This window comes from Macaca mulatta, chromosome 6 (genome assembly GCF_049350105.2).
Source record: "Macaca mulatta isolate MMU2019108-1 chromosome 6, T2T-MMU8v2.0, whole genome shotgun sequence".
Classification (NCBI taxonomy): Eukaryota; Metazoa; Chordata; class Mammalia; order Primates; family Cercopithecidae; genus Macaca; species Macaca mulatta.
The window spans coordinates 141,710,736-141,735,236 of NC_133411.1; the positions used below are offsets into that span (position 1 = coordinate 141,710,736).

Genomic DNA, 24,501 nt, shown 5'->3' on the forward strand with positions numbered 1-24,501 from the left:
TATTTTATGGAATGAAGTGTTGCCCATTAAAAGAAAAAAAAAGAAAAAGAAAAACTGACCCCCCAAATGTCCCAGGGGCAGGGGGGCAGGTAGACTCGTTTAAATAAAAACTCAGGCCAGGCACAGTGGCTTATGCCTATAATCCCAGCACTTTGGGAGGCTGAGGCAGACAGATCATGAGGTCAGGAGTTCAAGACCATCCTGGCCAACATGGTAAAATCCCATCTCTACTAAAATACAAAAAATTAGCCTAGCATGGTGGTACGTGCCTATAGTCCTAACTACTTGGAGGCTGAGGCAGGAGAATCGCTCGAACCCAGGAGGCAGAGGTTGCAGTGAGCCGAGATTGTGCCACTGCACTCCGCCCTGGCGACAGAGCAAGACTCCATCTCAAAAAAACCACAAACAAAAACACGTCATACCTGAGAATGCAAGGGACTGAATGGGTTACTAAAGACGGGTAGCAAAGGGCACCAACTGCTGGAGATTCATGAAGTCAGGACACAGCTTTCCAAGTTTCTGTGGACCAGGCCTGTGGCTCCCTACTTAGCAACCAAGCAATAGTCTGAGCAATCAGAGAAGCAGCAGCCTGAAAAATGAACCGCAGAGTCAAAAACTCAGTCTACGGCGGAAACACGTGAGCTGACACTTTCACTCAGATTTAGAAATAAAGTTATTTTGACCTTAGAAAGAAGTGGGCTTAACGAGCTGCAGGAATGAGAGAGGCCACTCTTGCTTCCCCTGGACTGGAAGCAAGAACAAAGCACGATTTGTTCCGGAAGTTGTGACCACAAAAGCTTGATATCTGGGCAAAGTCCCTTTACAGCCACTGCTGGGCAGCCCATCCCCCTCAAGTCCCTGGAGCTCCTGCCTCCTAGGGCCGGAGGAACTCTTCTTTACAGATGATGATGTATTGCTGAGACACCAGGGGGCAGAGGTAGCAGGCTGCGATGGATAAACCCAATGGAAGGAGCCAACTTGCACTGCCATGGTAGGGGAGAAGACATTCACAAACATTAAGCATCGGCTACAGCTCTTGGCGGAGCCTAGGCATGGGGTTCAGAGGGTAGTGTGGATTGGAATAAGGAATAGAATAGAATAGAATAGAATAGAATAGAATAGAATAGAATAGGAGGCCAGGCGTGATGGCCCATGCCTGTAATCCCAGCACTATGGGAGGCCGAGGTGGACAGATCACCTGAGGCCAGGAGTTCAAGACCAGCCTGAACAACATGGTGGAAACCCTGTCTCTACTAAAAATACAAAAATCCAGTCGGCAGGCACCTGTAATCCCAGCTACTCGGGAGGCTGAGGCAAGAGAATCACTTGAACCAAGGAGGCAGAGGTTGCAGTGAGCCAAGATCGTGCCATCGCACTCCAGCCTGGGGGACAAGAGCGAGACTTCGTCTCAAAAGTAATAATAATAATATAAATGTAATTATATATTTAATATAAATATAATGTAACATAGTATAAGATTATGAAATTATTTTATTTCATATTTAAATATTGTAGCTTTAAGAATTACAGAGGGCCTCTACCCTGATCTGCTTCATATTTAAGATACCAAGATAAGAACAAATAACCTTCCTATTTCATTCTCCATGTTCAAGACACATTATGGAATTTTACCTTTGTTATAAATATACATTTTATATTTGATTTTCCTAATGTTGTGGGCAAACTCCTGGGTCACTGGAAGAATTGATTTTCTGGCCTCACTGGCAACAGGGCATCAAAACTGAAAAACAGCCTGAGGAACTGGATGTCATCGGCATCCTCACTGTAATGTTTGCTCAACCTATAAACTTATCACTTAAAATATTAAAGCAGAGTATGTTCAGAAGCACAAGCATAAATAAAAGTTTAAGTGAGGCATTTGTGAGGAGCTTTTCCCTACTTTATTTATTAAACATTCAGAATATCAATTTTAAATAATGAGTGACCTAACTTTGCACAGTAAATGAGCATAGGCAGGTAGCCTGGGGTTCCAGTTTGAGCTCAGCCAATTAACTGTGACCTTGGCCAAATTTCTTTATGTAACTCAGAGCCTGAAGCCTGTTAAGCACTGTCAATAAACTGCTTGTACTAGCAATTCCTGTTCAATCAGTATTTGATCCTTGTCTATTCTTAGCAATCATGAAACCGCCATTGCAAAATTATAACTGAGACAGTGAAAGACATCTGACCTTACTAACTCCATCTTGCCTCCAACCTCCAAGTTGTCCTTGTTCATTCCTGAGCATAGGCCAAACTAACTTTGGGAGAAACTTAGTTTATAATTTATAGTTTGAAACAAAGACGGTAGCAGCCCTTTCTCAAAATGAACTAGACTGCCTTTGTAGAACTAACAAATTAGCCAAAAGATTAGAAATTATGGTTTAGAAGTCATGCAGCTGGAGGCTGCAAGATTCTAAACCGCCCCAAATTGCCCCTGGGGATAACGTCACTATTGTGAAGCCTAAGATCAGTTCTTGAGACATTTTGCAGACCCTGAACTTGATGGATCAGCTGGCACCACCCAGACTGGTAAGCTGGTTCATCTGGTCTTGTAGCCCCTACTCAGGAACTGACTCAGTGCAAGAGGACAGCTTCAACTCCCTGTGATTTCATCTCTGACCTGACCAATCAGAACTCCCAATTCACTGGCCCCCTACCCACCAAATTATCCTTAAAAACTCCAGTCCCTAAATTCTCAGGGGGACTGATCTGAGTAATAAAGAAACTCTGGTCTTCTTGCATAAGTCTAGCTCTGTGTGAATTACTCTTTCTCCATTGCAATTCCCCTGTCTTGATAAATCAGCTCTGTCTAGGCAGTAGGCAAGGTAAACCCATTGGGGGGTTACAATCATAGTTAAAATTAGTTCGAACCACATAAATCAATAATGATCTTTAACAGAGGAGTGCTCTCCCTCATCTCTCTTCTTGGAGACAGGAGATGGTAACAAAAGTCCAAGTTGAGGCTTCACCACCTATGAGATCATGGAAATGACTTTTCAAGGAACACAACAATTGGCCCAGAAAAAGCTAGGAAAATAAAATATAAAAAATAGCTATTGAAATGAAAATTACAACAAAGGGAATATAACTTTAAAAGTGAAAACAAGGCAATATAATGCAAGTTCTGTTTTTGAAGTATCGTTGGCCCCCATCCACTGTCCGAGCTTGGTAAGCCCTACCATCTTCCACAGGACCCTGCCACTACCTCTCCAGGGTCCCCTCTTCCGCCCATTCGCCACAAGAGCCTTGACTACAGCAACGTGGGTTATTAGCAACATGCAGTCTAATCCCATGCGTACCAAATGGTGTAGATGGTTGTGTACATATCTATGGATGTACAGAGAAAAACTCCTCACAGCATAAACTAAAAAATATCAAGTGGTTCTCTAACATGTGATATATTCTTTTTATATTTTAGAAACTATTGAGAATTGGAAAAAACATTATTATTAATTTATAATCAGAAAATAAAGCCACTTTTTAAAAAGAAGAAAGCAAGCTCTCAATGACATTCTACTGCAAACAGGGTAAAGTCCAAACTACCATTTAAGGCCCTTCACCCATCACCCCAGATTACTTTTCCAACATTGTATTTTTCTATATCCCTGGCACACACCCTCAACTTCAAACACACTGGATACTCTTTACCCAGAATTCAGCCTTCACAGTCCCACTTTCTTTTTTGTTGCCCAGTCTAGAGTGCAGTGGCACTATCTTGGCTTACTGCAAGCTCCGCCTCCTGGGTTCACACCATTCTCCTGCCTCAGCCTCCCAAGTAGCTAGGCCTACAGGTGCCCGCCACCACGCCTGGCTAATTTTTTTGTATTTTTAGTAGAGACCGAGTTTCACCGTGTTAGCCAGAATGGTCTCAATCTCCTGACCTCATGATCCAACCACTTTGGCCTCCCAAAGTGCTGGGATTACGGGCATGAGCCACTGCGCCCGGCCCACAATCCCACTTTCAAGCTTTCACCTATCCTGTTCTCATAGCCTGCCTCTTGGAGATGCTCCAGACCTCCCTCTTCCCCACCCTTCCCCACCCCTTCACCCCCAGCCCTCCACTTGCTCTGGTAAGTACCTGGAGCATTCATTTCATTTGGCTATGTCACATAATTAGTTGTATTTAATGTTTTTCTCTTCTCCACTAAGCAGTAAGCTCTTCAAAGGGAGGTTGTGTCTTCTTCCCAGAGTATCTGGCTTACAGCCTTGCACCCAAAGATATCCAATAGATATTTGCTGAAATAAATTATTGAGGAACGTAGAGCATGATACACCTGAGGCAGAAGGCTTTACAGGGGTGGGCCTTGAGGTGGGTTTAAAGAATGGGTAAGGTAGGCCAGGTACAGTGGCTCACGCCTATAATCCCAACATCTTGGGAGGCCAAGGTGGGTGGATCACATGAGGTCAGGAGTTTGATACCAGCCTGGTCAACATGGCGAAACTCCATCTCTACTAAAAATAAAAAATTAGCTGGGTGTGGTGGCACGTGCCTGTAATCCCAGTTACTTGGGAGGCTGAGGCAGGAGAATCGCTTGAACCTGGGAGGCGGAGGTTGCAGTGAGCCGAGATTGCGCCATTGCACTCCAGTTTGGGCAACAAAAGTGAAACTCCATCTCAAAAGAGAGAAAAGAAAAAGGGTGGGGGGGCAAGGCTAGATGGAGTGACTCACACCTGTAATCTTTGGAGGCTGAGGTGGAAGGCTCACTTGAGGCCAGGAGTTTGAGACAAACTTGGGCAAAATAAAAATTAAAAATTAGCTGGGTGTGATGGTGTTGGGCATGAAGGTGCATGCCCTACTAATTCTACTCCTCGGAGGCTATCCTAAGGAATTACCCAGAAAGGTGCACAAAGTCTTGTATATCAACAGCATCATTTATAAGAATTAAAAACTAGAAACAATATGAACAATGAAGAATAAGAAAACAAAGTATAATACTACATTTATTTGATGCTATCATTAAAAGTTGTATGTTTTTGAAGACTAGCTATTGTCATTGGGGGGAATGCTCACAATATAAAGTGAAGGGAGCATGTTTAAATTGTTTGCATCTTGGGGATAGGGCTGAATTCAGAAATTTCCCCTGGGGACTGGATTGGGGAAAGGGGACCCTTCACATTTTAGTCTTCTCTTTTCTTTTTCAGTAATACTAATAGTAGTGACTATATTACTACTAATAATTCGAGTTATTACTGTAAGCCAAGCATTACGCTAAGTCTTTCGTGTTTATTTTCTCACTTAATCCTTTCAACCATCTGAGCAGGTAAGTACGATTTTCATCATTCCTTTACAGACAAGAAAGCTGAGGCACAGAGAAGTCAAGCCATTGCCCAAGGTAGAGCCAGAATTCAAGTGTGGAATGTTGACTCCAGAGTCTTTGTTTTCTTAGCTACTACAATATGCTGCTTCTGGTTATATATATTTGTAGTACTGCATTTATTTATTATTTATTTATTTATGAGACAGGGTTTGCTCTTGTCACCCAGGCTGGAGTGCAGTAGTGCGATCTCAGCTCATTGCAACCTCCACCTCCTGGGTTCAAGTGATTCACCTGCCTCAGCCTCCGGAGTAGCTGGAATTACAGGCGTGTGCCAACACGACCAGCTAATTTTTGTATATTTAAGTAGAGACGGAGTTCACCATGATGGCCAGGCTGGTCTCGAACTCCTGACCTCAGGTCATCCGCCCACCTCAGCCTACAAAAGTGCTGGGATTAGAGGTGTGAGCCATCATGCCCGGCCTGCATTTTTAATTAAGGAACTGATTCTACCTCTGCCAGGCAGTTCCCTCAACTAGAAACCTCTTCCCCATCTACAGAACTCCCTGATCTCCTTCAAGTCTTTGCTTAAATGTCACTTTCACAATGAGTACTATCCTGACTGCCCAGACCAAAATTGCAACCTGCCTCTCATCCATTTTACCCCGCTGTGCTTTTTTCATAGCATTTATTTAGCATATCGTATAGTTTTCGAATTCACCATATGCTTCTGTTCTCCTCCAACGTAAGAGCCCCACTAGGTCACAGGTGTTTAAATCTGTCTTGCTAACTGATGCATCTTAGCACACACACAAAAAAGTCCTGGCACAAACTATGTGCTCAATACCTATCTGTGGAACAAAATGAAGGTTTAAAAACATAGCATGACTCCGCATTGCTTTCTTATTTTAAAGCATAAATATACATGCACATATGGGAGACAGGGAAAGGATATTTCAAAATGTTAATGGTGATTTCAGGTGATATTTTTTCCTTCTTTATATTTTCCTGTTATGTTTATGTTTCCTGTGGTTTTATACCCCAAATCCTACGTGAAAATGTATTATGTTACCATGAGAAAATTGATTTTGAAAACGTCTCTCTAAACCTAGAGTAACGTGCATTGTCGCACAGAGTGAATTGGTTTTGCCGTAAATCGCATGAAGCCGTTTTCCTGCATGAAACGCAATTAAAAAAAAATAAATAAATAAAAAATGGAGCGGTATTGACGACCTTTAAAAAAAAAAAAAGGATTGCTCTGAAATCATCACTCGGTGTTTTGCAGTGGTTAAATGTTTATTAAAGGAATAAAAATCCATTCCTCCTTGGCGGACCGCGGCGTCCCTAGGGAACACACCCACCTAGCAACCGGGACCAGAGCTGGAGCGCTGCGCCTTTAATTCCGGGGCGGGAGGGGGGCGGCGGGAATTTCTGCTCCAGTTCCCTCTGCATCGCGGGGGCAGCTGTCACCTGTAAGGCGAGCGCGGCACGGAGAATGGAACCCGGCGCCCATTGGACAGAACGCAAAGGCAGAAACCTACCCCAAAGGCCGGGGCCCGGCAGGGTGCTGGGGGTGGGCGCTCCCCGCGGCCCCTGGCGCCCTTCGCCCCGAGACGCCCCGGCCCGGTGGCACCGGCGCGACCAAGGTCCAGCTTCGGGGACACGCCCGGCCAGCCGCGGGGAAGGCACCAGGTGAGCGCGGCCGCGCCTACCGGAACCCCGCTCCCGTGCGTCCCGCGGCGACGCGGCGCCCACCCGCCCCGACAGCCAGGAACCCAGGGCCCTACCATGGCCCTGGCCGCCGCCGCCGCCGCTGCGGCCGCCGGGGTGAGCCAGGCAGCGGTGCTGGGCTTCCTGCAGGAGCACGGCGGGAAGGTGCGCAACTCTGAGCTGTTGAGCCGCTTCAAGCCACTGCTCGATGCGGGCGACCCGCGGGGCCGCGCCGCCCGCAGGGACCGCTTTAAGCAGTTCGTCAACAACGTGGCGGTAGTGAAGGAGCTCGACGGCGTCAAGTTCGTGGTGCTGAGGAAGAAGCCGCGGCCCCCAGAGCCCGAGCCCGCGCCCTTCGGCCCCCAGGGGGCAGCGGCCCAGCCGTCGAAGCCCACTGTGGTCTTGCCAGGCGACGCCTCTGCCCCGGGAGCTCCGCCCTTGGTCCCGGTGCCGCGGCAGGTGGAGCCGCCGGGGGACCTGGGTCCGCTAACAGAGACACAGGACACTCCGCGGGGGCCGGCCTCCGAGCCCGCTCAGCCGGCCGGGGAGCGGTCCGCCGACCCACCGCTTCCAGCCCTCGAGCTAGCCCAGGCCCCCGAGGGACCCTCCGCAGACGCGGCCCCACCGCCTAGGGCCTCTTCTGAGGCGGCCTCGCCCTGCTCTGATCCGCCAGACCCGGAGCCCGGGCCCGGGGCAGCGAAAGGGCCGTCGCAGCAGAAACCCTGTATGCTGCCCGTGCGCTACATCCCGGCCGCCGCCACGCTCCGCATCCGGGCGGAGGAGCAGGGCCTGCGCCGGCAGCTGTCGGAGGAGCCGAGCCCGCGGAGCTCCCCTCTGCTGCTGAGGCGGCTGTCGGTGGAAGAGTCCGGTCTGGGCCTCGGCCTGGGCCCGGGCCGCTCCCCGCACCTGAGGCGCCTGTCGCGCGCCGGCCCGCGTCTGCTGAGCCCCGACGCCGAGGAGGTGCCCGCCGCGCCGCCGCCGTCCGCCGTGCCCCTGGAGCCGTCAGAGCACGAGTGGCTCGTGCGGACGGCCGGGGGCCGCTGGACCCACCAGCTGCACGGGCTGCTGCTGCGCGACCGTGGCCTGGCGGCCAAGCGCGACTTCATGTCTGGCTTCACGGCCCTGCATTGGGCCGCCAAGAGCGGCGACGGCGAGATGGCGCTGCAGCTGGTGGAAGTAGCGCGGCGCAGTGGCGCGCCAGTCGACGTGAACGCGCGCTCCCACGGCGGTTACACGCCGCTGCACCTGGCTGCGCTGCACGGCCACGAGGACGCCGCTGTGCTGCTGGTGGTGCGCTTGGGTGCCCAGGTGAACGTGCGTGACCACAGCGGGCGTCGCGCCTACCATTACCTGCGGCCTGGCTCCTCGTACGCGTTGCGCCGCCTTCTTGGCGATCCAGGCCTGCGAAGCACCACGGAGCCAGACGCGACCGGTGGTGGAAGTGGCAGTCTTGCTGCCAGGCGCCCGGTGCAGGTGGCCGCCACCATCCTCAGTTCCACCACCAGTGCATTTTTGGGCGTCCTGGCCGACGACCTCATGCTCCAGGACCTGGCCCGAGGCTTGAAGAAGTCGAGCTCCTTCAGTAAGTTCTTGAGCGCGTCGCCCATGGCTCCACGTAAAAAGACAAAGATCCGCGGTGGTCTGCCAGCCTTCTCAGAAATCTCTCGTCGACCTACTCCGGGGCCTTTAGCTGGTCTAGTGCCCAGTTTGCCTCCAACAACCTGAAGGTCCCTGGGACTACCACCTGGTTGATCTATCGTGGCCTGCTCCTGGCAGTCTAAACCCGCCCAAGACTGCAGTCCAGTCAACGCCTGGAGCCGCATTCTGTTTCCAGCTTTGTCCACTGCAGCCTGTTTTACCCAGATGGGCCTGCACTTCCAGCTTCTCTCTGAAGCATGACCCATCTCCAGAGATGGGATTTGAGAAATCAGTGAGAGCTTTCTATAAAGAACTCCAGGAGACAGGCCTGAACTCTGGAGGGAACTTGAAATCCAGGGTCAAAGGTTAAGGGGCAGGAGCTGGTCTGGCCCCTGAATGCGTTCACCTGATGCCTCTGCAGCTACACAATCCCAAGCCAGAACTAGAGCAAGGGTCTGTTTAAATGTTGAAAGATGTTAGGCTGTCAGCTTTAAGATATGCGGTGGTTTTGTAATTTGATGCATTTATTCTGTTTTTAAAATGAAATGAGGTAAAGCAACTTTCATAATAACCTTTTGAAATTATATTTTTCAACTTTTTAGGCAAAGTGCTTAGACATTTTTCAATTTTTTTTGCTAAATACTTTGGAATTCTATTTAAAAAATAGATGATCAAGATCTAAAGGAAATTAATCCCAACCAACAAAAGTTTATCTACCTCATTTTAGGCAATCAAGATTCTGGAGAGTCTTGAACACAGAATAACGATTGTGACCATTATGAATGTAACTAATTTCAGTTGTACTGTGAATGTTAAATATTTGCAAACAAGTACATCTTGAAAGTAAAGGTGACTTAGAGAAAAGAGACATTTTGGCAGATACTTTTAATTTGTGATTGTCTTCATCATGAGATATAAACATGTGTTTAGTACTTGTGGGTGACTATTTTGATTTGGCATGAATACTTAATTTTAAAAATTGTGGTTTGTGAATTGCACCTTGGTGCTGTGTTTCTGAATCTGGTTTTCAAATCCAGTGGAGCCTTTCAGTGCAATAGGTGAATATTCAAAGAAAAAAAGTCATAGTATTATGACAGAAAAATAAGCAATTAAATAGTAATGGATACAAGTAAGGAGCAACTATTTTGTATGACTGTTCTGTACAAACAAAAAGTATGTAATATCCATTTTAAAAAAACATTTGAAAGCAGACAGCTTATTCCAAAATAGCAAATGCAGAATCTCTGCTCGGTGAGCTTGGATGAGTGGCTTAACTTCTCTGGGCCTTTGTTCCTATCTGTAAATGAGAAAGTTTGTAGATAATTGCCAAGATTTCCCAGGCTTAATACAGTGTAATTTTTTTCTGTTTTTAAAGTTATGAAATCTATTTACTCAACCAATTTCTTAAATATCATATTGTGATAATGTTCTGCTTTTGCAAATTGTGTTTGCATGTCATTAGTTATATCAAATAGTTTTGTGGCACAGGGTAGTGGAGTTTCCCTCCCCACCCCCATATGTATCAGTGAAGCCTTTGAAATTATTTAAGGCAGTCTTTCATGGAATGTTTTGATTGAGCAATGAAATAAACAGTCCTCCATTTTGTTTCTGCTTGAGTGGTGATGTACTTCCCTTAAAAATTCTACAGTTTTTGCTATTGTATTTTTCTTTGCTTTGTATCTAATTTCCTTTCCTTCATTCTTCTGCCTCTTTCAAGCATTCTGTTATTGAAAGAAGTTGGATTGCTCTGCAAAGGAGTCAACCGCACATGGATATCGTAATGGAGAACTGTAGATAAATGTGGGCCCTGATGTGACCTTCCCACCTTCCTTGCCTGGAACTCTGCATAAATTATTTTAAAATGCAAATTAAATCTTCTGCCTCTGCAGAAAAATTGTGGGAGGCACAATCATAGCAATCAGAGTAGCTGACAGTCTAGAAAATAGAATAAAATACTGGAGATTTTCCATGGTAAAAGAGACGCCTGACTGAAACAGGGCCTCAGACAAAGGTCATAGACACAGGTATGACCTGCCTTGAGAAAGACAACATTTAAACCAGCAAAGTAGTAATAACAATAACTAATGTTTATTGCACACTTAAATCAGAGGAAGGTCATCGGAACTGCCAGAAGAATCTTTGTGTTTCAGAAGAGTGTGCCGCAAGCCTTCCAAGTGAAGTAAAACATTTAGCGAGAGTTTAGGATCAATATATGTAAAGTTCAGGTGTTAGAAAACACTGTTTTTCCTTGCAGGCCAAAGCTTTCTGCAACTATAAGGTAAGCCGATAGGAAATTACAGTTTCATATGCATATGGAAAGTGTTTAAGAATCATATATCACCTAGCAGGAGGCACACCTTTAGAAGGGTATTTTCAACGCTAACAGAAAATAATTGTGAAGGCAATTTAGTGGACAAGAATTGTCACAGGGACGAAATCACTCCTTTTAATGAGGGAGAAGTTAATTGTTGATGTAGATGGTTATGAGTCATATCCATAGCAAGCTTTTAAGTAAAGTTTTACATGTCCTTTAATGGAGGTTGGAGGTTGTTCTTAAGCATGTCTCACTTACCTAATGGAGATCCAGGGTAATGCATAGACTGTATAACCTGTGCTGGTTAAGTGCCAGGCACAATTCTAAACACTTTGCAGGTATTAATCGCAAGTTTACAAGGTATGTACTATTTGTATCTTGATTTTAAAGTGAGGAAACTGAAGCCTAGAGAAGTCACAAGTAACTTGTCCAGGCCTCACAGCTAGTGAGTGGCAGAGCTGGAATAGCCTTTGGGTGCTCTTTTTCATGACACTGTCTGCTATCCTGTTGCAGGAAGCAGGGTGGGCTCATCTCAGCCCTTTTTACTCATTTAGTGACCTTGGGCAAGTCACCCAGCTACCCAAACTCCATCTTCCCTGTCTATGGGACAAAAGACTTCCTGTACCTATTTCACAGGCTGTGGGGGAAGGACGAGCACATGGAATAGTGGATAGAGCCCTTTATGAACTGCAACACCAATGTGGGGTGCCGGGTTAGTTCCAGGGGGTAAATGGCTGCATCCCAAAACAAAATAGCTCTGATTTGTGGATTTGCTTTACATGATCACCATGCTTTTTGTTTGTTTTTTTCTTTTTTGAGATGGAGTCTCGCTCTGTCGCCCAGGCTGGAGTGCACTAGTGCAATCTCAGTTCACTGCAACCTCCACCTCCCAGCTTCGAGCGATTCTCCTGCCTCAGCCTCCCAAGTAGCTGAGATTACGGGCACCACTATGCCCGGCTAATTTTTTGAATTTTTAGTAGAGACGGGGCTTCGCCATATTGGTCAGGCTGGTCTCAAACTCCTGATCTTAGGTGATCCGCCTGCTTTGGCCTCCCAAAGTGCTGGGATTACAGGCGTGAGCCACCACACCCTGCCATGATCACCATTCTTTTAACATGTTAGTGATTGTATACATAACAATTGACTCTACTAGGAAAAATGTATTCCCACAAGAGGGAAATTATCCCAAATTCTGTACGTGATATCACTTTAGTTAAAACAGAAATAATGTATTTCTAAACTCACATTCCTCTAGCATCCCTACTCCCACCTTCCAGACCTAAACTACTGGTATTCAGCCACCTAAGCAGGAGTGCAGTGGCAGGATCTCGGTTCACTGCAACCTCCTCCTCCCTAGTTCAAGCGATTCTCACTTGAAACGATTTCCGTGTCTCAGATTCTCGAGTAGCTGGAATTACAGACGTGCACCACCATGCCCGGCTAATCTTTTGTTAGAGACGGGGGTTTCACCATGTTGGCCAGGCTGGTCTCGAACTCCTGAACTCAGGCAATTCGCCCGCCTCGGCCTCCCAAAATCCCGTGATTACAGGCGTGAGTCACCCTGTATTTATAGACGCCCGGCCTATACTTAGATTCTCTTTCGCTCTCCAGATAGCCTTTTGCCTTGAACCCACCTCGCCTGTTTGGAACTGCCACACCTCCGGACTTCAACCTGTGACCTGGGTGCCTCAGGTGTGCCTGCAGGGAAGAGAAAAGAAAGCAGAGACATCGAGATCCAGAGCTCTCCTTAAAGGGGGAAAAAAAATCCTCCTCGTGGGAAGTGGGTGCTGACTTAAACATCAAAGACAACAGGTAAACGTCCATTGTGACCTTCCACTCTGTAGCTAGGCTAACAGCAACACTGAGGTCCTAAGCAATTTCCGCCTCCCGCCTTCCTGCGCCCCCAAACGCCCCTTTCACCTCTTTCTCTCTGCAGCCCTCAACCACATTTGACCTAAATTTCCTAAGCTCCTGGTTTACATGTGAATGCACAGCATGGCAATTTGTTCCAATGAGGAGCCCTGAGGTCTGCGCCAGCCGCTCTCAGGGGCACGTTTTGTGCCAAGCAGGATGTTCCAAGACAGACTGCGCGCCGGTTTGGGGCACCGCGGAACATGGCTTCCCTGTTCCGTTTCCAATTTACAGCGTGAAGGTAAAAAGTACACTGATTAAATCCACATTAGGAGGAGCAGCGGGGGCGGAAAAAGCGAGCGGGGGAGGCGGCCGCGGGGCTGCCTGTTGCCCAGCAACGATGCCAGCCGCAGCCTGCGCTCCCCAAAAGCCCGGGAGCACCGCGGCAGGCTGCCGGAAGGAGGATGGGGCAGGAACGCAGGCGGCTAAAGGAGGTGGGGGGCAGAAACCCTGATAGCGACCCATGCAACCCGCTTTTTCACCCTGGGAGACTACGCAAGGCTTTTTTTTTTTTTTTTTAATACTGATGTTCGAGATCAAAAAGTGCACTGATCAAATCCGTATTAGGAGGATATGATTTAATCAGTGTACCGTTGAAATTCCCCCACACCCCTCCCCGCGACTGCCCTGTCTCCCACTTCTCATTGGCCAGTAACTTTCCAACACAGGCCCAGTGGCAAAGACAGCCAGCCTTTCCCTGCCTGGCTGGTCAGAGTTTCCTTCTGAAAGAAGCAAAAGGCTCAGCTCCAGCTTTCGGGCTTAACAGCTCAGCAAGGCAAGTCAAAGTCCCTGTGGCTGGCCCAGAGGGCCTGGTAGCTGGAGAATCTGGATGGCGAAGCATAGGTACCAGCTTTCACCATAAGGAGGACAGTGCCCTCTGCTGGCAGTATCCTGAAGGGTCAATTCACCGGGCTTCTGGTCCCCGCAAAGTCTTGGTCTGTGGTGCTGATACAGAACAAATATGGTGAGCTCATTCTTGCCCTCTGGAGAAATAACGATATGGAAGGGAGAAAAACTGGGGCAAGAAGACCGAGGGAAGATAGAAGGTCCATTGCAGGAAGTGTGGCCTTATTTTGGGGGTTCTCCTGATCTGGCAAGGACGAGCACAAAAGCCTCATATTTATTTCCCCATGGAAAAACCCAGCACACAACCAAAGTCCAGTTTAATGGGAAGATGGCAGATGCCCTACTCCCGCCCCTGTGCTCCCCACGCCCAGCCGGGCTGGGGGTGCTTTGTTTGAAATACACAATTCCCATTGGCTTAATGGTTATGTTGGCTGTGTTTCTTTTTTTTTTTTTTGAGACGGGGGTCTCACTCTGTCACCCAGGCTAGAGTGCTGGAGTGTGTTGGCACAATCTCGGCTCACTGCAACCTTCGCCTCCCAGACTCGTGATCCTCCTACTTCAGCCCCCCAAATAGCTGTTTCTAAGAATACCACAATGGAATAATGCAATAGGGTCCGTACAGGGCAAAAGGCAGAAATTAGTTGCTTCCATCCAGAACATGTCTCTGGGTGTGTTTGCTAGGCTGAAGACCTTGGAGCAGAGGCCCTGCCCACTGTGTTCAAAGGGGCAAAGCAAAGCATAATGTTAGAACCCGCAAAGGCCTCAGTAGGAGCCCCATGTGTTTTTTATAAAAAGGCATAATGTGAGCATTGTTCTGTGCTCAATAGCACAACTGTTATAACAAACGCTTTTGGTATGAATATGACCATTTAAAATCCCCAACCAGTTGCACTTGATGACAATACGCATCAGAAAACAAGCCCAGGAGCAGAGATTTCTCACTTGGGGGTCAGTTGGATTTAAATGCACATAAACATGCCATTTAATGTGCCCAACTTCCAAAAATACACTGAATATTTGTGGAACAATGTTCTTGGCCCCAGCATTTGTAGCTACAAAGGCTGAAGCAGATTTTAATGTGTATATCTGAGAACCTAACTTTGATTCTATATACATGGGGTGGATGCACAAATTGAGGAGTTCTATGTGTCATACCACTCCAGCCCCTAACTTCCCACTACCAACCATGGCCCACCTTCAGATTACAACCACTGCTATGTCTCCAGGTCCTTAGTCCCAGCATGGAAGATCTTGAGGTCTCCCACCCCTCACCTTCAGCTCCCACCCTTGACTGCCTGCCTCAGGCCTGGCTAACCCAGTGGGGTCTCTGAAAGAGAGGAGGATAAACAGTGTTGATAACATAACTGGAAGAAGACGGTGCTTTCTGGGTCTTGGCGCCGCGCCACGTGGTCCTTCAGCTCCTTGGCGTCCTCCTCCTGCCGCTGCAGTAGCCGGAACATTCGTCCCTGGATGTTCAAGTATACTGAATATTTGTCAGGGCATTTAGGCAGCAGAGCATCTGAGCCCATTTCAGTAGCTTGAGTCCTGAAAGGAGACAGGACTCCTACTTTCACTACTGAAGCTGGGATGTTGGCTAGAAACCAGCTACGGAATCCGGACTCAGCCAATCAGACCTAGGCCTTTGTGGCTGTGACACAGTCACTGGAACAGTTAGGAAATATTGGTGACAGTGGAGCTGAAAACCCAGTATTCCCCTGGTCCCTCCTGTTTTCAAGCCAGGTTCTCCAGGCTAACTAGACATTGGCAGGGTTGACTGATATTCCGCCAGCAAATCCCTATTCTGCTCTAGTCAGCCAGGGCTGGTGACTGTGTAAACAAGACCCCTCTCACTCCTCCCACAGCTGTGCTGAAGGTTGACACACACACTTCTCTTAACAATTTTTATTGAAGAAAAAATAGGCTGTTTTGCACCTTAAGTGCTCCTCTATCTTCTCTCCTCCCTCCAACCAACCCCTGCCAGCCCCACACTCTCATCACAAAATGGGGGAACACTGCAGTTTTTAAGATCCATAAATTAATTACCAAATAAGCCGTAAGACCTGGGCGAGGCCACATGAGAACACTTTGGAGGAGTATCTTAGAGAGGCCTGGCCTGGGTCCTCCCCAATCCCTCAAGGGAAAAGCAGAGAATAAATCAGCATCACCTCACTTATGTGGGTGAGAGGTAGGGGCGGTGCTCCCCACCCTCTCCACCTATAACTAGGTAAGGAGAAGAGGGAAGGGCGGCTGAACTGGAGGACAGGTCCCTGGGGGCCGGGCTGGGCTGGGAGACGGGGGATGATGACCAACGTCGTCCCTGATGGCGTCCAGTTGGTCCTGAAGGAGGCGGATGCGCTCGTCCAGGCTGCGCTGCTGGGCCAGGACGGCGGCCTTGCCGGCCAGCAGGGCGCAATAGGCGCGCAGCTCCTCCACGGGCAGAGCTCGCACCAGCACCTCCCGCACCGCCCGCTCGCGCCGCGCCACGTGGTCCTTCAGCTCCTTGGCGTCCTCCTCCTGCCGCTGCAGTAGCCGGAGGCGTTGCAGCAGGGAGGCCTGGAGCCGTAGGAAGAGGAGCCGTGAGCCAGGCGAGGGCGCCGCCGCTCCCGGAATGGTTCCAGCTGGAGACAGCAGGCCCCTCACTGCCCTACTCCCTTGCAACCTGAATCCCTTTTACCTGCTCATCAGGGTCGCTGGCTGAGGCCGCCCGGGCCAGGGCGCGGCGCACGCGCGCCAGGCGACTGCCCAGCAGCAGCAGGAGGCCAAGCACGCGCTCTAGGTCGGCCATGAACCGGCTGAACCGCTCCAGCTCCCGAGGGGCACAGGCCTGGCGCACTGCAGCCTCCAGAGCCGCTTGGCGCCTGGCCCACGCTTGGGCCTCCCCCTGCAGCCGCTCCTGCTCCGTGTGAAGGTCCTGAAGCATCTTTTGGAGGAGGGCGGCCAGCTCCACCTGCAGGGAAGGCTCAAGGCTGGGGCCAGGCTCACGACTTCTCTGTCCAGGCTCTGGGCTTCTACCCACCCCCAGCCTCCACCAGCCCCTCTCCACTCACTTTCTTGCCCTGGATGCTGTTGTTTGGTGCAAGGAGCCCCTGGCCACATGGCTGGTCAGGCACAGGGTGGGTGGCAGGGTTTTCAAGCCTTGTCTCCTCCTGAGGAGCTGGCAGGAGCTGGGTGAAGCTGAACTGATAGGACCTGGGAACAAAGCCAGAGCTCCCTGGGTTTCCTGTCCCCGACTTCAGGGGCTCAGCGTCCAGAATCCCTGGTACCCCTCACTCACCCTGGCTCAAAAGTACTGGCAGCCTCCTCTCCAGCCTCCCCACAGGCAGGCGGCATTGCAGCCCGGACCTCTGCTAAAGGAATCAGCCCATCCAGCAGGCCCAGGGGTGGCTCTGGGCTGGGCTGGGAAGCAAGAGGGTCAAGTAGAGAGGGATCTAACCTGGCCAGCTCCTGAACCAGTTCCCCGAGGCACTGACTGGGCCATGGGGGCCTGGAACCAGGCTGGCCAGTGCCCCTATCCAGGGCAGTTTTGTGAGGGGGACCTGGAGTATCATTGCCTGAAAGTCCCAAGGCATCAGCTGGGAGAGGTTTGAGGAGGTCACTCTCTGCAGCTGTAGGGGGATTGGTGGTCAGTCCAGTGGGGTCAACAGTTGAGATGTTATCATTTGCAGTCCCAGTGGGGATGTGGCTTGTGGGCCTGGAAATACCTACAGAACCATTCACCCCCTGCCAGCAGTCATCTGCCCCTGCAGTTCCTGGACACTCATGGAGCGGGTACTCTGGAGGGACTGCAGCCTGGCCAGTTCTTTGGCCTAAGCCAGTTCCATACTGCTGGTCAGAGGCATGGACACTGGAAGCAGAAAAGACACTGAATCAGAAAAAGCTCCAGCCACAAACAAATGGTGTCCTCCAAGGGCCATCTGTCCCTGCCCCCATCACCTGGACTCCCAGGCTCCAGCTAGGAGAGCATACCCCTCTAGCGTTTTGTAGATGTGTCAGGGGGGTGCCTCATGATGCTTGGAAGCAAGAGGGAATTACCTGGCTGGGGGCCCCTGGGAGGCATGGGGGTCTGGTGGTGATCTTATTCTGACCAGCGGGGCCTCTTCTAGGAACACTTCATCAGGAAGGGAGGGGAGCCGGGCATGCACAATGCAGGTCTCTGAGACCCTCTGCTCACCATCAGCAGGGCTGCTCTGGGGTACCCCTGCAGGATACACCACCGCAGCCTCCTTCTGAGGCAAGAACCTGGAGGCAGGGACCCCGCAGTTACCACAGTGAAAGGAAGGAAGCTCTCGGTGTTGCACCAGGGAGACAGTAGGGTGTTTGCAAAAGAACCAGAAGGCTCGGACTGAGGTTAGGTAGGAAGCCCTTTCATTTTTTGGGCAAAAGCTATGCAAGCTGCCTCCCCCCAACTTGGTCCAGAGTGGTCTGTGTCTCTCACCTGGAAAATTTGGTCTGAAACAATGGTCTGGGGGTTTCTGCTCCTTGGGGAACAGCCTGGAAGGGTGAACAGTCGACTGAAATGTGGCTCAAGTTTTGTTTCCCAGATGCTTCCCCTACCATCCTGCATTTCCTGACTTCCATACCTGGACAATGGGTATGGTCCCTTCTGATCCTCCCCAGGAACCCAACACTTCCCCCGAAGCGCTCCGACTCCGACTGTTAGGCCCGTAGGCATCACCAAGCTTCAAGGACCCGGAGTCTGGGTCTGTCGAGCCTTGGGGCTGCGTCTCTGGCAGCCATCCGACCTGGTGATCAAACTTAGCCAGCGCCGGATGCTGGAACTCCAAGGGCTCAGGTCCCGGGAGGCCAGAGCTGCAGCAGGCCTCACCCAGGCATTCCCCCGCCGGCCGACCGCCCCGACCCACACTATCCAGCTTTCCTGGCTCCGAGAAGCACCATTTCCTCTGCTGGTTGGCTAGGGGACCCCGGCCGGCAGTTCCTGGGGCGGGAGCCCGGGACCGCGCCGGCTCCCCCTCTCCGCCCGGGTGGCTGAGCGAGGCCGAGCGCGGGTGAGTCGCCGGGGGCCGCGCTGGGACAGTGGGTCGCAGGCGGGCAGGCAGGCTCATGCGGAGCTCCTTGCGCTGGAACGACGTCGCCCGTAGCACTCGCCGCTGCGCGCCCTGCAGCCGCTGGCGGTAGGCAGCCCTCGAGGCCGGCGGGCTGGGCGGCTCGGCATCCCGCGTCGCGGCCTTCGCCTCCGCAGCCAGCGCGTACAGCAGCGGGGTGGCCTGCCTGTTCAGTGGCCTCAGGGTCCCCGGGACCTCTGGTGGCTGCGGCCCACTGTGGGCGGCGACCGCGGGCCGGGCCCGAGGGGATGTAGAAAGGGCAGCCTCGGGCGGGGCGGGGCCCAGGCCGCCACAAACCACGCGCACGTAGTCCCAGTCTAGGTAAGGAAGGAGGTCTGTCCCTGGCGATGGCGTGCGCGGCTCGGGGCCGCTGGAGGCTGCGGAGAAAGAGCTGTAGGCCGAGTCCCCGCGCATGGACAGATGCCGCAGGTCCAGGCCGCTAGTGGACGAGGCCGGAGAGGCGCGGTTGCCCCCAGGACCCAGCGCCTCCATGGCTCCGCAGATGAGTGCTGAGGCTGGCTGGCTGCGTAGGTCCTGGGAAAACACAGATGTGGTGCTGGGTGAGGAGCACTGGGTGAGGGCTGGGACAGCCTGCTGGCCCTGCCATCACGGACGGCCAGACGCTTACACTTCCCCTCCCTGGTCACACCGTCACAAGCGCTGGCGTCCCCCAGTTTTTGGCAGAGTCACCTTGGGATCAGAGGTGGCAGAAGAAGTAGGACCAGTCCCAGGGAGCACCTCTGAAGGTTGGGGGCCCAACTCAGGGGAAGGAATTGGGACCAGCTCATTCCCTGCCGGGCTCCCCTTGCCCACAAGCAGCCTTTACCCTGAGACCTCCTGGAATGCTGAGAAGGTACCCATGTTCCTTTCCTCCCCAACCCTGTTCCACCCAGGCTGCTTCCTGGCCGCTCTGTTGGCTTCTTTATGTGATCTTTCCCTGATAAACAATGGTCAAGAACACTCTTGAGACCTCAGGGGAGCTAAGAAAGAAGAGGTGGGGGAAGAGCCAGGGCAAGGGGCAGAGGCGGCTTCACAGCCTTCATCCGTCCCTCTGTGCCTGTTATGTTCCAGGTGCTTTATATAAATATTTATTTTGATCATCACAACTGCTGTCTGCATTTTACAGATGAGGACAATGAGGTTTTGAGGGGGGAAATGATTTGTCCAGGGCCACACAGCTGGGAAGTGGCAGAAACCTGCCTGGAATCCAGGCCTGCGTCCACGCTCACTGCAGCCAGAATCAATTTCCTAGAAGCAAGCCTCCTGAAAGGCAGTTTACCATCCCTCCTGCCCTGGCAATAGCCTGAATCCTCCAAGGAAGCCCACACTCCACTACGGGAAAGTCACCCCTACCTCCCCACACACTATTGGCAGATTCCAAAATAATTTGGTCCCTACTTCTCAGACTCTGCCTTTTGTTTATGAATGATGGGCCGACCCCCATCTCTGCCCTGCTTCTATTCTTGCTTCTCCTGTAGGACTCAGCTTAGAGGTCTCCTCACCTTTTGGGACCCCTGCAGTGTGCTGAGCTGCCCCCATCACCCCACACTGTCCCTGTTGGCTTGCTTCTGATTCCCTCCTCCCATTCCCACCGGAGCTTACTGAGGACAGGCCCTGCTCTTCTTCATTGCTGCACTCTCAGTGCCCAGCAGAGTCCCTGGCATATAGTCAATGTTAAACAAATATTTGGGCTGGGTGCGGTGGCTCACACTTGTAATCCCAGCACTTTGAGAGGCCGAGGTGAGTGGATCACTAGGTTAAGAGATCAAGACCATTCTGGCCAACATGGTGAAACCCCGTCTCTACTAAAAATACCAAAAATTAGCTGGGCGTGGTTGTGCATGCCTGTAGTCCCAGCTACTTGGGAGGCTGAGGCAGGAGAATTGCTTGAACCTGGGAGGCGGAGGTTGTAGTGAGCCAAGATCGCACCACTGCACTCCAGCCTGGCAACAGAGTGAGACTCCATCTCAAAACAAAACAAAACAAAACCCCAAATATTTGCTGAATGTCAAGGACAATAACAGATTTGCAGGGACTAGATATAGGGGTAGCCTTGGTGGAGAAGGAAGAGAGCTCCTTAGCTTCTGCACACCCTTCTTCCCTCCCTATTAGTCTTTTCTGGGGAAGAGGACAGAATGGGTGAAGCACTTGCCACCATAGACACTGGCCAGGTTCCTCATGCAATATGAGGTACAAACAGAGCAGGCAAGCACAGCTTGGGCAGGTCTGACCAGAAATCGATCCCTTCTGGTCCTGGGATGGGGATCAAGGGTAAGAGTTGAGTGGGTGTGCCTGGGTCAGGGTAAGAGCAATTTTGAGGCTTGGGAAAGGGCAATGTTGAGGCTTGGGGCTCCCTATGAACTATGGAGACTTTGGGGGGCTGGCCTGCGTTCTCTGAGCTGCTTGGTAGGGAATGCAGAGTAGGGTGATTTGTGGCTAGGCTGAGGACCAAAAAGCAGGCTTATCTGAGCCTCCTAGACACTATTTGGAGCTCAGAGTCACCCTCCACCCACATCCCTGAGGCCCAGGATGTTACAGATTGCTGGTTAGGGCAAGTACAGGGGTTAGTAGTAGGAGGATATGGTGTTTCCTAAAAGGGAAAGGCAGTACCTACAACATTCCCAGGAGAGGATCTCAGCAGACCTAGGACCAGAACATCTTGATGTCACCCACCTGGGGGCATCTGTATATGCCAGTAAGCCCAGGAAGTTAGCCCTCACACTTAGGGTTGGGGACCTCTTTTGCAAAGTATTTCCACTCTAAACTTTAGGAGGACGAGAAACTACTCTGAGTAGCAGCTCCTGGGAGGACAGTCACCTCATCTAGGAAGCCCACCCGACTGCTCAGACATTATTAGCCCTTTCTCCTCCTACTCTTTCTGAGTTCAGCTTGGGAGTACTAGCTTATGCCACCCATCGTGCCCATTTTGGCTTCCTGCAGGTCTTGAAAAAAGTCTTGAAAATCGATGAAAATCTATCTTATTTGTGAGTTACTGTGTTAAAGGATTCTGAATTCAGCAAATAAAAACAGCTTGAATGGGTGATAAAAATGTGTCTACACATCTGTTTCCTTATTGACTCCAACTTGCTGAAGATGCTTTTGCATCGGTGGTCCTATTAGGTTGATGTTCATGCAGGCTGTTCACAGTGTGTCCTTTGCAGAACCTACCATGCTGAGAGGGCCCAGCTGCTTTGGTGTGTTTTGGGGGGTGGGGGTGGGGGGCTCGGCACAAAACCACAAGGCATTTTCACGCTTGTCTGGCTGCAGGGAGCCTCTTGCAGTCCAGCCAGCCCCTGTGGCTGGGGGTAGCCCTATCTTAGGGGTCCCCACCTCAGTGGCAGTGGCACGGTGGGCTGGGCTGCCAAGCCTGTGCCTGCTGTTGAAAGGGAGTCCAGGGAAGAAGCTCTGCAGGCATTTTGCCAAGCCTCTCCAGAGCAGAGGGAGCAGCATGGACTCCCCGATAGAAAGCCACCAGATTGGAGTCCTGGGAGGGGGAGTTGGGGTGGGTATTTGATGTACACTTATCACCTGAATGAAGGAGTCAGAGAGGAAGAGGAGACAAAGATGAGTTTGGCCTTCAAAGCTAGGGTCTGGCAGGTGGAGGCACCATTCTGAAAGGAGGAGCTGGGGCTGGGGAATGGTCAAGGGGGCCAGTGCTCCTTCAGTCTGGGCTTAATGGTGTCTGTGACAAGTCTGGCAGTAGTTGGGATGTAGCTCTGGAGTTCAGCAGGGGAGGGTGGACCAGGCAAGACCCAGTTTTTTAGTTAGAGGTTACTGGGGAAATAGCTGAAGACAGTTTCTGGTGGATAAAATCACACCAAGGCAATGGGAACAGATCCAGGTAAGGCGACCGAGGAGGCACAGGAGAACGGACAGCCTCAAATACAACGAATGATCAGGATTTGGATCATACCTCCCTCAAGGCCACCTCACATCTGACTTCTCTGTGGAGGGGCTGTCCAGGTCGCCCCTTCTGACGGGTCCTCCCCTCAGTACTGGGCTCACTGTGTAGGCGCTGTCTCCCTCTCAGACTGAGTTCCTGGGTCCTGGACCACGTCTCAAACCCCAGTACCCGCGGCTAGGTCTGGCTAGGCGGACGTTCTGGGAAGTTCACTGGCTCTCCCTGTTCCCAGCGTCCCCCTATTCTCCAGCCTGTTAGCGCTGACAGCGCACCCCACGCAGTATCCGCGCTCCGAGTGTGCGGCTGGTTTACAGGCTCATCGGTCGCTGCACCCCAGATGCAGAGTCTCCGGAGACCCGAGCTCCGTGCCATGCACAGGAAATGCAGGAAGCTGGCGACAAGCGGGGAGAGGCGGCCGCGGACGTGGACAGACCCGGTTACCTGGGGTTCAAGCTCTGGGAGCCTAGGCACGGCAGGGAGAGACGCGCAGGCCCTCGCGGCCGCAGGGGGCAGCAGAGACAGGCGGAGCTGCGCGACAGCCGATGGCCGCAGCCCCGCGCAGTTCTCGGCCTTTCTCGTTGGGTTCACCGTTGGGGAAGGATCGCGCGCAGAGCACAGCGCGAGCCCGGGAGGAAAGGACTCGGCTTCTCCAGATGCTTGGCGACAAAGGGCAGGAGCGGAGGGTGGCGGAGGAAGACCTCGCTGCACGCTGGCGCCACATGCGGCGACCCCGCAGGCTTACGCGGCACCCCCGGCGGCGCCCCTGATCCTCGCCGCCAGCTGAGAGGGGGCCGCGTCTCCGCCCCACAGCTCTGCAGCTGGGAGAGGCGCGCTGGGGTCCGACTCCACGCGAGCAACCTGACGCGCGCCGAGCCTGACACGTCCCGACCGAAGACGCCCGGGATGCCTGGCGACCATCGCCTTGCCACCCGCTCCTCAACTGGTCCGCCCGCAGCCCTGCTGGCCTCCCCAGGGAAGCGGATCCGGCCGCCCACTCCCCGCTCCCCCGCCCCCGCCCCCGCCGCGTACCTGAGGCTCCAGCCGAGACGAGCTCCTGGGCACTCGCGGCCGCTCGGTGACATCAGAGCCCCGGGCTCCGACTTCGACCCCACCTCCAGGCTCCGGCTGCGGCCGGAGGGGAGGCGCCACGTCCGGCTGAGGGGGTGGGAGCCACCGCCTCTCGGTAGCGTCCGCGGGCCGGCCCAGTTCCAGGCCTGAGAAGTGGACAGTGCGTTCCCGCGCGGGGTGGCCTCTTGCCCTAGGCCGGAGAAACCTGAGCGAGGGGTTGGGAGGGCGACTACCGCGACCGCCCACCGGCCTCCAGCGCATCCTCAGCACCCGTGATGCTGAGGGGGCCGGGTCCCTGGGGGCCTGACACCTCCCTCGGTAGGGAGGTCCGGGGCGGGCCCTCAGTTGCCTGACTGCTACCCGCTTTCCTCTCCGAGCCCAGCCAAGAAAACAGAGCTGCCAGGGCCTCGTGCCTCCCACCTGCTGAGTAACTCGCCCCTTGATCAACTCTTCCCCCAGACCCCCATTTCCAAAACGCTTCCAGCTCTTTGACTCCCACCATGGACTCTTGTGTCCTGTTCCTGTCCCATTTCTTTCCATTTCTCCCACTACCCCGCATGGTCGGGGCCCTCCAGCCTGCTAGCAGGGTTGGGGGTGGGGGGCGGAGCACGGGGAAGGGCCTGTACTTGTGTGCACCTTAGCTGTCCTGAGTGGGTCCTTAGGGAGCTGGACATATGCATACCCACTAAGGCTGGACGCTGGCGCTCGAGGCCCTCACCTTCCAGGATCTCCATTTTCCAAAGAACTCTCTGCCTGCACCTGCCACTGAGCTCTCCTTGCTGTGTCCTCAGGCTC

At 52.1% G+C, this 24,501-nt stretch overlaps 2 protein-coding genes across 8 annotated transcripts; one reads left to right on the forward strand and one right to left on the reverse strand.

The window, feature by feature from the left end:
• Positions 1-6,723: 6,723 nt before the first annotated feature.
• Positions 6,724-10,208, forward strand: SOWAHA (sosondowah ankyrin repeat domain family member A). Its single transcript, XM_001104907.5, has one exon. The coding sequence runs from the start codon at positions 7,044-7,046 to the stop codon at positions 8,688-8,690; it is 1,647 nt and encodes a 548-aa protein (XP_001104907.3). The 5' UTR covers positions 6,724-7,043; the 3' UTR covers positions 8,691-10,208.
• A 5,353-nt stretch (positions 10,209-15,561) lies between these two features.
• On the reverse strand, positions 15,562-23,726 carry SHROOM1 (shroom family member 1). 7 transcript variants are annotated; one of them, XM_015140765.3, is made up of 8 exons: positions 23,668-23,726; positions 18,255-19,271; positions 18,110-18,165; positions 17,707-17,913; positions 16,949-17,518; positions 16,722-16,863; positions 16,349-16,621; positions 15,562-16,227 (listed from the first exon to the last, which is right to left on the reverse strand). In XM_015140765.3, the coding sequence occupies exons 2-8, from the start codon at positions 19,227-19,229 to the stop codon at positions 15,895-15,897; spliced, it is 2,556 nt and encodes an 851-aa protein (XP_014996251.3). In that variant the 5' UTR covers positions 19,230-19,271; positions 23,668-23,726; the 3' UTR covers positions 15,562-15,894. The 7 variants fall into 7 exon arrangements, with proteins under 7 accessions (XP_014996251.3, XP_014996254.3, XP_077861293.1 ...); XM_015140768.3 differs by having other exon boundaries at positions 23,080-23,726; XM_078005167.1 differs by having other exon boundaries at positions 22,911-23,726.
• Positions 23,727-24,501: the final 775 nt, after the last annotated feature.